The 12,927-nt window shown below is 40.5% G+C and overlaps 1 protein-coding gene across 1 annotated transcript in view; it reads right to left on the reverse strand.

Moving 5' to 3' along the window:
* The window catches only part of LOC147684408 (myosin-4-like), a 47,888-nt gene that overhangs the window by 17,854 nt on the left and 17,107 nt on the right, over positions 1 to 12,927 (reverse strand). Inside the window, exons 4-22 of the mRNA XM_086940333.1 lie at positions 9,362 to 9,518; positions 9,248 to 9,275; positions 9,019 to 9,139; positions 8,836 to 8,928; positions 8,674 to 8,737; positions 8,471 to 8,569; positions 7,877 to 7,980; positions 7,600 to 7,738; positions 3,341 to 3,459; positions 3,062 to 3,211; positions 2,800 to 2,970; positions 2,044 to 2,350; positions 1,851 to 1,930; positions 1,604 to 1,691; positions 1,382 to 1,499; positions 952 to 1,075; positions 729 to 865; positions 382 to 637; positions 52 to 294 (exon numbers count right to left, since the gene is read on the reverse strand). Coding sequence (XP_086796459.1) covers positions 52 to 294; positions 382 to 637; positions 729 to 865; positions 952 to 1,075; positions 1,382 to 1,499; positions 1,604 to 1,691; positions 1,851 to 1,930; positions 2,044 to 2,350; positions 2,800 to 2,970; positions 3,062 to 3,211; positions 3,341 to 3,459; positions 7,600 to 7,738; positions 7,877 to 7,980; positions 8,471 to 8,569; positions 8,674 to 8,737; positions 8,836 to 8,928; positions 9,019 to 9,139; positions 9,248 to 9,275; positions 9,362 to 9,518 — 2,598 coding nt within the window. The remainder of the gene's footprint in view (positions 1 to 51; positions 295 to 381; positions 638 to 728; positions 866 to 951; positions 1,076 to 1,381; positions 1,500 to 1,603; positions 1,692 to 1,850; positions 1,931 to 2,043; positions 2,351 to 2,799; positions 2,971 to 3,061; positions 3,212 to 3,340; positions 3,460 to 7,599; positions 7,739 to 7,876; positions 7,981 to 8,470; positions 8,570 to 8,673; positions 8,738 to 8,835; positions 8,929 to 9,018; positions 9,140 to 9,247; positions 9,276 to 9,361; positions 9,519 to 12,927) is intronic.

Raw genomic sequence — 12,927 nt, forward strand, 5'->3', positions numbered from 1 at the left:
TGCAGTTACTTTCTATATTTTTGTTAATCTAAACAATCTGTCTACATTTACCTTATTTTCTGTGGCATGCTTTTCCTTCTCTACTTTGGCAAGAGTTAGCTCAAGGTCATCAATATCTTTCTTGAGCTCAGAGCATTCATCCTCCAGTTTCCTCTTCTTTGCTGTCAACTCTGCATTACTTTCCTCCTCATCTTCAAGTCTTTCTGTCAGCTCTTTCACTTTAGCTTCCATTTGGATCTTATTTTTAATGAGACCTTCGCATCTTTCTTCTGCATCTGCCATGTTTTCACTTTCCTAATAGAATATTGAATACAGAATGTGTTTAATATTTGTTTTGTAAAAGTATAGTTAGTTGTCTTTGACTTATGAACTGTCACCTACCGCTTGAACCTGTAATGCAAGATCATTCTTTTCCTGAAGAAGGACAACCATTTTCTCCTCCAATTCCTTCTTTCTTGCTTCAGATTTTACCAGAGCTTCCTTTGTCTTTTCAAACTCTTCCTTCATGTTTGCCATTTCCTTTTCTGTCTCAGCGCTCTGCAGAAGTGGCTTTATCTTAAAGTAAAGCTTCATCCATGGCCAGGTTTTAACATTCATGAATGATCTGATATTGTACTGGATGGTCATAATGGATTCTCTGTTCGGGGTAAAAACAACAAATGTATTATGAAAGGTTCAGTTTGAGTCATTGTTATAGATTTTAGTGAACTGTGCATTTTAATAAATACCTTCTTTCCATCATCTTCCTGAATTCTACTCTCATGAGGAATCCCCTGCAGGCAGCCTGGGTTCGGGTGATAAGCTCTGCTAGCTTTTCATCTCTCATCTCTTCTAGGGTACCAAGGAGGCCGGCTTTGAAGAACACCTTCAATGAAGAAGTGGACGATGAACACTTACTGGCGTTCTTAATGTTCCTTATTTTAATAATTAAATATATATATAATTTCCTACCTTTGTGTGGCCAAACTTGTACTGAGTATGGTCAACATCAATGGAACCTAAAAGTTTCTCACTAGCCTTCTTGCTGTCAATGAAGGCACCATCAGGGATAGCACTTGCATTTAGCACTTTGTACCTTAAATAAATTATGATTAAACTTAGTTTTACGGTCAGTTCACAAATGAAAAATGTGTTGCTACATTGTTTTAATTAACATAGTTCTGGGATTAATGCTACTGTGTTATACTACAATTTTATGTAACTGATGTATAGGATAACGTTAATACATGATTTACAATCTAAAGAATATTATGAAAGTTAAGAAATTCACAACCAGTGAAACCTTGCTTTTATTGCAGCTTTAGTGTAAAATCATGTTTTATCTATAAGACAGGGTATATTCAACTATATTTCACACAGGTGTTACTTGCAATCTTTTTACCTCTGCTTAAAGTCACCATAGAGGATCCTGCTTGGAAATCCCTTTCTACAAATTCTGATGCCTTCTAACACACCGTTACATCTCAACTGATGGATCAGCAGATGATTGTCCATTACACCTACAGACAGAGAGTCGAGACCATATCAGTTCACGTAACACTCTCATGCAACACAGTGATACTCCAATACTGTATGAATGGGTAATCATCAAATGACACTCTACCTGGAGTCTTTGTCTCATTGGGAATCAGGCAACGCACAAAGTGGGGATGAGTGCTCCTCAGGTTAGTCATCAGCTTGCCCAAGTTTTCCTGTAACAGGGGAAATACAAGTGTTTAATACACTAAACACATAGAAGCCCACTTGTAAAATATCGGGTAAAACAAACACCTCTCAAGCAGTGTTGTCTGGTATATCATGTCACAGGACTAATTGTACCACAGTGACCTACAGTTATCTGTTACACTTACCCTGAACAAAGCAGACACGGTCTGGAAGGACCCGCCCTTCTTCTTCTTTCCTCCTTTTCCACCAGCAGCAGCTGCAGCTTCTAATATTTGAAAGTAACAAAATATTACATGCATCAGGCATTCTGTCAAGATGACTTTGTTTTATTCTTGTTGCATTTTGTACTATTTGCATACAATATAGCATGACATTTACCGATTTCTGCTGCAGTAGCGCTGTAAAGCATGGACAGAACTTTAAGGGATGACTTTTGGTACAGCTGGATGACAGATTCATTCAATGGATCCTTGTTCTTCTCCAGCCAGCCGGTGATGTTGTAATCCACAGTACCAGCATAATGGACCAGGGAGAAGTGAGCTTCAGCCTTTCCTTTGCCTGGCTTGGGTTTCTCAAAGTTCTTGCACTTGCCCAGATGCTGGTCGTACAGCTTGTTCTTAAAGGAGGTGTCTGTAGACTTGGGGAACATGCACTCCTCTTCAAGGATGGAGAAAATTCCCATGGGCTGAAAAGAATAGATGTTATGGGTGAGCACTTACATATTTGTAACCTTACTAAAACATTATTCACAATAAGCAAATTCACTAAGCAAATCTGAAGAACAATAGTACCCTTACTACCTTCTTAAGGGTCCATCTAATCTTCCTAGGCAAGTTATACTGCCCTGGACTTTAATCAATCGAGATATTCATGTTATGCTCTCTACGTCTGTTCCTGTGCTTTTTTGTACTGTTATCCCATGCTTCTGTACTCCACGACTTTTACTGTGCATTCGTACTATTATCCCATGCTTGTTCTCTCCTTCATAATATTACCTGTATAATGTGTCATGGTATTCTTTATGTATAATTCAACTCTGATCACTGGAAAGCGCTCTGATATCCGCAAGGATCTTGTTCGCACTTTATAAAACCTTCAAAATAAATAAATAAAAAATAAATAAATATGACCCACCTTCTCAATAAGTTCTATGCAGGCAGCGAGATCCATACCAAAGTCAATGAACTCCCAGTCAATGCCTTCCTTCTTGTATTCCTCTTGTTCCAAGACAAACATGTGGTGGTTGAAGAACTGTTGCAGTTTTTCATTGGTGAAGTTGATACACAGCTGTTCCAGGGTGTTGAACTAAAACCCAAACCAATTATTGTGGATTAGATATTTGTTGATTGGTCCAGCATTCCACTTCACCACCCCCTCTTTAGGATGTTAGACTTACATCAAAAATCTCAAAGCCTGCAATATCCAGGACACCAATGAAGTACTGCCTGGCTTGCTTGGTGTCCAGCTGTTGGTTGATACGGATCACCATCCACAAGAAGAGTTTCTCATAGACAGACTTAGAGAGTGCGCCAATGGAGTTATAGACCTGATGGAGGAAAGATTACCTATTAGACCTTGAAACAATGTACTCAATAAAATATTTGCAGATATTTTTCTTCATAAAAAGCAATCAATATTCCTGAGAAACACATGCAAAAAAAAAAACCACATTTACCTGATTAACCGTCTGCCCCTTGGTGACAAATTCATTGCCGACCTTGACTCTTGGGTAGCACAGTGCTTTGAGCAAATCCGCTGAATTCAAACCCATCAGGTAAGCAATTTTGTCAGCAACTAAAGGTAGAACAGATGAGTATTATATTTCTGCTCTTTATATTTAAAATTTTCTATGTCACTTCTGCTACTTTTTTATGTTGACCTTTTAAACCGTTTCACATAATAATTTATATGATTTTCAGCTACACATGTTATCGCCCATTCCACTTAAATGTGTTTTTTTAATTTGGTTCTTCACTTTCAGTACATTCCTGCTCCCTTATAGTCAATAGGATTCTGTGGGCCCGATTCACAGAATGAACTTAAGACTCAATCCTAAACGTACTACTATTTTGGTATTCACAGAATGAACTTGCTACTTTTGGTATTCACAGAAGTTAGGATTTTGTCTTAAGTTTGTCTTAAGAAAAACTTAAGACAGACTTAAGACTGACTTAAGACAGACTTAAGACAAATCCTAACTTCTGTGAATACCAAAAGTGGTAAATTCATTCTGTGAATGCCAAAAGTAGCAAGTGCATTCTGTGAATACCAAAATAGTAGTAAGATTAGGATTGAGTCTTAAGTTCATTCTGTGAATCGGGCCCAGTGACATTAATGTGTCTGTGGCCCTGTCTGTGTAGTAACTGCATCGATATTATTAGACTGGTTAAGTGTATATTTTCTTAATTAAATCATCTATAGGAGCCTTTTCGCACTTTTAATATGACATTTTCATTGGGTGGGTATGTTTAGTGAGTCAGGCAATCAAACTTTATTTGCATGTTAAACACACACATAGAAGTAAATATATAGTTAAAAGTCAATTCATGTGAATTTCAGAGAATTAAATTAATTAAAGATTAAAAATATAAAACCTATACAATTACCATAGCATACTTTTCCCAAAAAAAACTGCAGGTTTAATATAAATATTATCTCTAAAACAAATCTCTGCATTACTTAATAATTGGACAAGGTGACAGGTTGCTCTGCATTGTACATAATTAAATTGTTTTAAATATGAAATATAAAAACTTTTTAATAAAGACTACATAGAATTGTGAAACAAATTAAACGTAGGAGGAATTTAGTGCCTACCACATCACATTGACAAATTTGAGACGAGAGAGAATGTTGATAGCCAAAAGGAAAACAAAGTAGATAAACAATAGTTCCTGACAGGAATATAAACAGTAATGACCTATCCCCTCTACCAAGCACCAAACACTGTTAAAAGCCATTTCCATGTCCAGCTTCAGGGAAATTCTTTCTTTCAAAGCTGGTTTCATGATTTCAGCCTTTTTCCTCCTGAGGTGATTACTCACAATATACCATGCTTTCACTGCCTTCTTATCTTGTGCAAGTATTAAAGACGGATTGTCAAATAGATGGGAAAGGGCTTTTCTACTTAAGGTTTCTGATACATCAACCAACCAGCGAATACCAGAAGCTTTTTCTAGGCTTAGGCAGTTCTTTTGGCTGATATGATTAAGGGTTTCTTCTGGATTACTCTATACTGAAACCACAAAACCAAAGGTGCCAATTTAATGTGATCTTCCATGTTGCTGAGACCTAATTCCCCATGGACAATATCTGAAGAGGATATCTAACAGCCTCTTACAAAAATGGTTCTCCTCTATCAATACATTGGTACAGTTAGCAAATCTCCACACCCCAGTGCCATAGGCTACAGTTGGAACTCACTGTCATTTATAGATTTCAAAATGTGGGATAAGTCCCATATGCTCAGAAAGGCGTGGTATACTTAGTGCCGAAATTCAAGTTTGGCGGTCCATCGGACTGCTGAACCCGTGGTGGCCATCCCTGGACTGCCAGATTGGCGTTCCAACCGTCATATTACAACTACGGCTTTGGGACCACCACAGGACCGCTGCAACTGTCGGGGAATCCCAATCCCGCTGGGGTGGTGAGAAATCTATTGGGGCCCTACAGGGCCCCCTGTTTTCTCTGTGCACTCGGGGTGCATGCAGGGGGAACATGTTGTGTCCCCATGTATTTTTTCACCCCCTGTTCTTGCAAGGAGAGAAATGCACAACATTATGCATTTCTATCTCTGCAGGAATGGGTTCTGGCACTCCTATGGCGATGCCTTCCTAAGGCTCTCCTATGAGCCATAGAAAGGCATCGCTGCAGGACCGCCTGCCAGGATTATAACTCGTAATCCGGCGGACTGACTGAATAGAGGTTTGGAGTCTTGGAGCGGGGCCCTGGCGTGTCGGCCCACTCCAAGACTGCCAAACTCGTAATCAGGCCCTTAATTACTTGCATATGTGTCTGGTGGACTTTAGCCAGGTGATGGTGACGTGAGTAGCCATTGACTCTGAGGAATCAGAACAAATGCCTAAATATGAAAAATTATTAACAACATTTGAATGGCTGGAACCATGAATGATGGCTGAAATACTTTTTCGTTTGTAGCCACAGACCAAAATCTGTGACTTCCCAAAATTCATCAAGAGATCTAAACTTGACATGAATTCCACAGATGCGTCGACCAACGAATGTAAAGCATTAGGTGTTAATGCTATGAACACAGCCTCTTCTGCATACAGCAGAGGCGGTGGTGGTATGTTCATCAATCTATGTACTAATAGGCCCACTTGTTACATTCCAAATCAGAGTGGGCCGGATGTTTTAATAAGGTAGGCTTATGTTTCAAATACTTTTCGCATAGGAAACTTTGAACAGCATTTAAAAAGAGTTGGGAATTATGGCCCAGATGAACGACCGGGGCATTTAGCGACTCGCAAATTGCGCTCAATTGTGAGTCGCTAAATGCCATGTACAATAGAGTCAGAGACACTGTTTGCGATTCCCAATGGGGTCGCAAATTAAATGCCTCATCAATATTCATGAGGCACTCTCAATTTGCGACCCCATTAGGAATGGCTGGCCCTCCCATATATGGTGGCCTGCTGGGCTCAGCAGACTCCCGTGCCTGGGACTGCTTTTCAATAAAGCAGGAATTCTTTTTTAAATGCTGCCCGTTTTCCTTAAGGGAAAACGGGATGCTTTTTTTTTTTAAATAAAATGTTTTTGTTTCATTTTTTTAAGGATAGATAGTGGTCCCTGGGACATCTGACTCCTCCTAAAAAATATTTTGCCCTGCATTTGCGAAGGGGAAGGGGTCTCCTGGGGACCCCTTCCCATTTGCAAGTGCATTACCACCCTCTTGGACGGTAAATTGTGATTGTTTTGCGAAGGGAATTGTGATCACAAAACATTCATACATAGGGTATTGAGTCGCAAATAGGAAGGGACACCCTTGGAACGCCCCTTCCTAATTACATGTTGCAAATCCTATGTAGCAAATAAATTGTGACTCTGTAAATAGGGTTTATTCATGGCCCTTTTAATTTTTGCATGCGCAAAGGAGTCACTAACCAGTTTGCACATGCAAAAATGGGTCGTATATCTGGCCCCCTGAGAATGTGAAGGGAAACGCTTGTCAAGGCCGAATTTACTATCCACAAGAGTCAGCCATTTTCTCATCTGCAGTGGCCCTGGGAGCAGATTTAGGGGCCTCCAGGAGATGTGTCCTGCTAAGTACACCTTCTGCTTCAGACACCTGCTGACTGGGTGCTGCAAAGAGCCTGTCCTTCAGTGCTTTCATGCAATATGTAGAATGCAGGAGACTAAATAAAAAGACTCCTTAAAATCTGCTATTCAGCTATACCCCAGCAAAAATATTCTTTTTGTGCTTTTACAATCTGGGCGGGGTGAGGATAATCACAGTGCAAGAGGTTGGGAGGAATAAAGCAACACAAGAGGGAGAGATCTAGTAAATACATGCACTTCCATGGGATGTTGAAAGAAAAAGGAAAAGGTAGCTCGTTATATGTGAGAAGTTGCAGGATACACGTCATCCAGTCCAAAGGATCACAAAGAGGCCATGCTCCACAGGGAGGAAAAATACAAGAAGAAAAAGGAAAGCCATTGAGGAAGAAACAAGCAGATGAGAGTGACACTGAACAATGTTGTAGCAGGATACCCTTTCAGCCTAGGGTAAAATTAGTGTATTTCTGCAGCTCACACTGATCTTAAGGTATGCAGTTGTTTCTCCTTAACCCTCTAATGTTGACCTTTCTACAGTAAGGCCAGTTTCACTTTGAATAATGAGATTAATCCTCTTAAAATTAATGCATTTTAAAGTCTGATGCTATTATCTAAGATGAGGGTTATAGCATGCCCTACCTTCTGTGCCGTCGGGTTCGGCCTGCTCCTCACGCTGTTTCTGCTTGAACTTCATGTTTCCGTGGTGCATGACTGCTCCTGTCAGCTTGTAGATGGCGATCTTCTCATCTTGGTTGAACCCCAGGATATCGATGGCACTCTGTCATGAAATAAGGGGGATCCTTTTATGAATGAGAGACCTGCCTAATGGAATGACCATGTATGGTAACGTTTACACCCCTTTCTTTTAGCAGGTTTGGGTGAGTAGGCGAGGAATCCCCAGTTCATTGTCACTTACATCTGTAGCCAGAAGTTCTTCTTCGTCATCAATGCTCTTCACGGCAATCTCACCCTGGCTGACGGTTGGGTAGTCATATGGGTTCGTGGTGATGAGCAGCATTTCTGTTGTAGACAAAAAAATTGAATGCATTAAATAATGCAGTAAGACACTAGGCAACCGCCTACATATTTATGAATTCCGTTTGTTTGCTGTACTTTTATCAAAAACTCTTGCAGGTAATCAATGTGTGCTGCATTTCCATTATAAAAATGGAAAATCTATCAATGATGACAGCAAGTGCTAAATGATCCGTTTACACTTTGATCTTGTTAGTGAAATCCACCAATGCAGAATTTAGATTTCTGGCCACATGTTTTATTTACTACAATTTAATATCAATTCTGCAATACTTTGCCTCCTAGACAATTTGATTGAGTCATATTAATCATTCACTAAGTTACACATTTTTCTCTCTGAGACTGTTATTCTAGCAAACAGGACTCAGTGAGCCACAATATTTTGGTTTTTTTTACGCTACAAAAATATAATCTTTTAACACATACTTCTATAGAGTGCAGATAAAGGGAGATTTGAACCATGTTAGATACTAACCAACCAGCTCTGGCTTCTTATTGGTCATGATCTGGTAGAAGATGTGGTAGCTTCTTTCTGCTGACAGCTGGAATGTGACTCGGGACTTTTCCAGCAGGTCTGTAATGCAAACATAATTGATGACAAATTGCTAAATATATATCTTTTTCGTTTGGGATATGTGTCTGCGTGTATATTTAAACGTAGATATATGTATGTCTTACATGTTTCAATATCTGCAGAAGCCAGCTTTCCTGTGGTTCCAAAGTGAATTCTGATAAATTTACCCTAAAAAGTAAATAGAGGGTAGAATTAAATCAGGTGTTTATTAAGAGACAGCAAATAGTTTTTCAAACCTGTGAATTGGAAGAAATTGGAAGTCTTACAAAACGGGATGAGTTGTCGTTCCTCACGGTCTTGGCATTACCAAAGGCTTCCAGCAGAGGGTTAGCCTGGATGATTTGATCTTCCAGCGTTCCCTATTAGAGAACCAAGGTTTCACCATCAATTAAGTTGTCTGACATACATATAGTGTGTGGTGTTAAAATGAGTTGAGCAGAGAAACAAACCTGCATCTTGTTGCCTGTGCCGGCAGCTTCTTTTTTCTTGTCACCACCACCAACAGCAATTGTTGCAAAGTACTGGATGACACGCTTGGTGTTCACAGTCTTTCCTGCACCAGATTCTCCGCTGTAGAGAAATAGTAAATTCAGAACAATTCTTTTAAGTGCTTCAGCCCCATAAAGCTGGTGATGTAAATTAAGCACATCAACTTTCTACTAATGATGTATTACTTACGTGATCAGGACAGACTGATTTTCACGATCTGTTCAAGAAATGTCAGAAACGATTGTGTTAAGAAATGCTATATTTGAGTAACAATTATAACTGTTAAATCAAGTAAACCATCACCTGTCAACATGAACTGATAGGCGTTATCAGAGATGGAGAAGATGTGAGGTGGGGCTTCCTGGCGCTTCTTGCCTCTGTAAGCAGCCACTACCTCGGGGTTGTACACTGGCAACCACTTGTAGGGGTTCACAGTGGCACAGAAAAGACCAGAGTACGTCTGAAATTAAAGAAAGGGATTTAATTAAATGTAAAAATATATGACTGGCCAAAGCAAAATAATGAAATTAAAGAAAGGGATTTTAATTAAATGTAAAAATATATGACTGGCCAAAGCAAAATAATTTAAGGCATACATCTATTTTCAAATTTGTCAGTGAATTGTAAGGTTTTTTTCAATAACACACTTTACAAACACCGGCTCCCACTGTGCATGGTCTTTAATAGTGTACAGCGGGCTTGGCCCACGGCCAGGCTCTCCACCTCACTAGTCCTGTGTGCCCTATCCCTCCTCTTTCTTTGTTTTCTCCCTCTCTGTCTCTCTTCGTCTCCCCGAGCCACCCGTTTTCTGTATTTTTTTAAGGTCTTAACAATTATGAACTGAATCCAGTTCGCAATTTATTCCCAAAATGAAAATCAAATTCACTTCTTAAAATTGCAACTTACTCTGTTCGCATCTTATTCTTCTGTCTTCTGGTACTTGAGTTTTTCCACGTCACTGGGTGCCCCTTAGCACACAACTGGGGTCTGCCCATTACTGTGTATCCCCCCCCCCCCCCCCAGCTCAAAAGTCCTGAATCAAACTTGACTTATGTATTCAAAATGGCAAAAAAAATATCTCCAGAGACCTTCACCAGCTAATGTGAAAAAATACCAAACGTGATTGACAAGGGGCTCAAATCACTGAATCATGACTTAAAAGAGTATAGAAATAAAATAGTGTTAAACTTTCGAGACTGCTCTGCACCATTTTTGCAGGCTTATACCTCCAAAAATACGAAAGGGAATGATACTACATCAAAGGAAGCACTTTCTGAGGAGGGTTGTAGGTTCAGGTGAAGTTTGACGTAAATCTGTTAAGCACTATTGACTGTACACGCAAGCAGAATTTTCCCTTGCAAGGATCTGCATGAAAATTGTCATGCCGGGACTCACCAGACTACGCATGCAATGGCCAAATTCGATGCACATATGTCTATGGGGTTAAAAGCTATCAGCTTTTCAAAAAATGCCTTTCAATGGAAAACTGTCCTGAATCATAACTACAAAGTGATGACTGCCACGCTGTTATAACCACTCGTTTTAATCTACGTAAATTATTTTGGGTGCTTCTCTGCGTTGTGGAAATAGGTTATCTTTTGTATTGTGATAGACCCTAAACGTGGCATCCATCACTGCCCAGATATGAGGATCTTTCCATTTTGGGCTGAGTTTGCTGGTGTGCTTTGGGAGCACAGGTTTACTCTCTAGAATTGGTGGAACAGAGTGGTGATGCACAAAGGGATGTCTGGCAGTGGTGGCTGATACAAGTAAAAAGTGGCGAGCGGGTGGAGGGAGCCCAGTTGGAGCACAGGAGGGGAACGCAGGGGTGGTGGTTAACATAAATAAATAAAAGACTTCCCTGATGCTGCCGGCCCCCTTGCATCTCTGCTCTCCTGCTCCCAGTAGTCCCTGGGAAACATCACAGGCTCCTCACCCACTCCACACACTGCTCTGATGCTACACCTAGCATGAGAGCAGCATGAGGATTGGCCTGAGCGGGCTGGTTTGATGCTCGCTCAGGCACAGGGAGTCTGTGCTGTTTCTCCACCCGGCTGCGGACGGCCCGGGACCAGGGTTCGATTCCCGGCGCGGCAGGTTTCTGGACCAGGGTCAGCGGACTCGATAATTCTCTCGCCTCGGTGCCCACTCTGATCAGCGATCACACTCGGCAACTCTGGGCATTAGCTTGCCTCATCTTCACTAACGGCCCCACCAGACCGCCGGGGATGCCTGGTCTCACCCTGGAGATACCCATTAAGGGACCATCTCTCAGGGAAGCCAGGAAGGGTTTCGCAGCGGTCGAAGCGCCTTGGGACCCTACGGGTAAGTAGTGCGCTATATAAATGCCTATACATATACATTTACATTTGTCTGTTTGGCCAGCCTAAGACCGCCGGCCAAACAGACAAGCGCACTTGTAGCAGTGCGCACCACTCCTAATCAGGATGGCCCAGCCCTGCCCTTGAATCGGCATACCGAGCATAGCAAGGAAAACTTGAATGATAATAACATGCTTTATTATCATTTTATTGTTCCTTAATTCACTGCTCAGAAAGCAGTGGGGTGTCGCTCCTCCGCCTTAACGGAGGAGCCGCCGCTGTGTCTGGCCTTCTTAAGCTTCCACTGACCTGCTTGCCCTCTCAGTGCTTTCTCTCCTCCTACCATGTTTGCTGCATTCTCGTAGGGTTGTTAAACTGTAGCTTTGCACAAGCTATTGTATAGTGTCAATCAGTATATCATTCGCACTGATTTACTCATTGGGTGTGTGGACTAGGGACAGCTTTGTCTGTTTCTGCAGTGTATTATACACTCACCGATAAACGCATCGGTAAACAGACATAATATCGATTCCAAAATATCGATTGGACAAAATATCGAGTAAAAAATATATTCAAAAAACACAAGGGGTCCCTAAATGGTGGGGGTATATACCCTACGGCGTAGACTGACCCAACCAGAGGCTCAAGGGGTATCTACGCTGTCAAGGACGAGATTGTATTTCACTTAACATACACAAAATTTACAAATACAAGCTAACAATCAGTGTAGGAACCTTGTCTAAGAGTCATCACATTAGTTAGGAGACTATAATCTTTGCCAGTGTAAAAAAACAATTTATTAAAAACAATACAGTTTCAATTTACATTCATAAAACAATTATACATTCGAATACAAATTATTTTTTAAAAAACCCAAAAGGTCGACGCAGTGTTTCGGTGTCTTGTGTTGATAGTAACACCTTCTTCAGGACGGGGTTTGTGATACTTAAAAAATCTCTCAGAGATTTGAGGGATTTAGGGCATGAGGATGCAGTTTTTTTCAATCATTTATCTGATTCTCATGTGCTTCTCTTTGTTCGATGTTATTTAGTTAAAATTGTTCCACCTGGATGTTGGAATTCATTTATGTTATCAGTGCTGTATCAGGGGTGACCACCGTATATCAATTCGGCTATACAACATATGACTTTAGTTGTATACTGTTGGCAAAGATCCAACTTGTCTTTTGTGGGTAGAGGCCTTCAAATCTGTATCATTCCCTTCTACCAGTTCGCTTCCTATTCATTACGGAATTTCAGAATAGCGCTTTTTTGAGCGTATCGGCCTCCCTGTCACCTGGTCCTCATACAGCTTCCCCATGGAAAAAATATAGACTGGACAAAATATAGACTAGACAAAATATAGACAACAAAAATATCGACTAGAATAGCCAAAATATCGAATCAAAAATATATACTAGACATAATATAGACTAGATAAAATATAGACAACAAAAATATCGAAAATAAGGTAAGTTATTAATATTTAATAATATTTGTGTAATATAAATCTGTAGCGGGTTGTGGGTTTATAGGGGAATAGGGTGGG

Source organism: Lissotriton vulgaris, chromosome 10, assembly GCF_964263255.1.
Source record: "Lissotriton vulgaris chromosome 10, aLisVul1.2, whole genome shotgun sequence".
Taxonomy (NCBI): Eukaryota; Metazoa; Chordata; class Amphibia; order Caudata; family Salamandridae; genus Lissotriton; species Lissotriton vulgaris.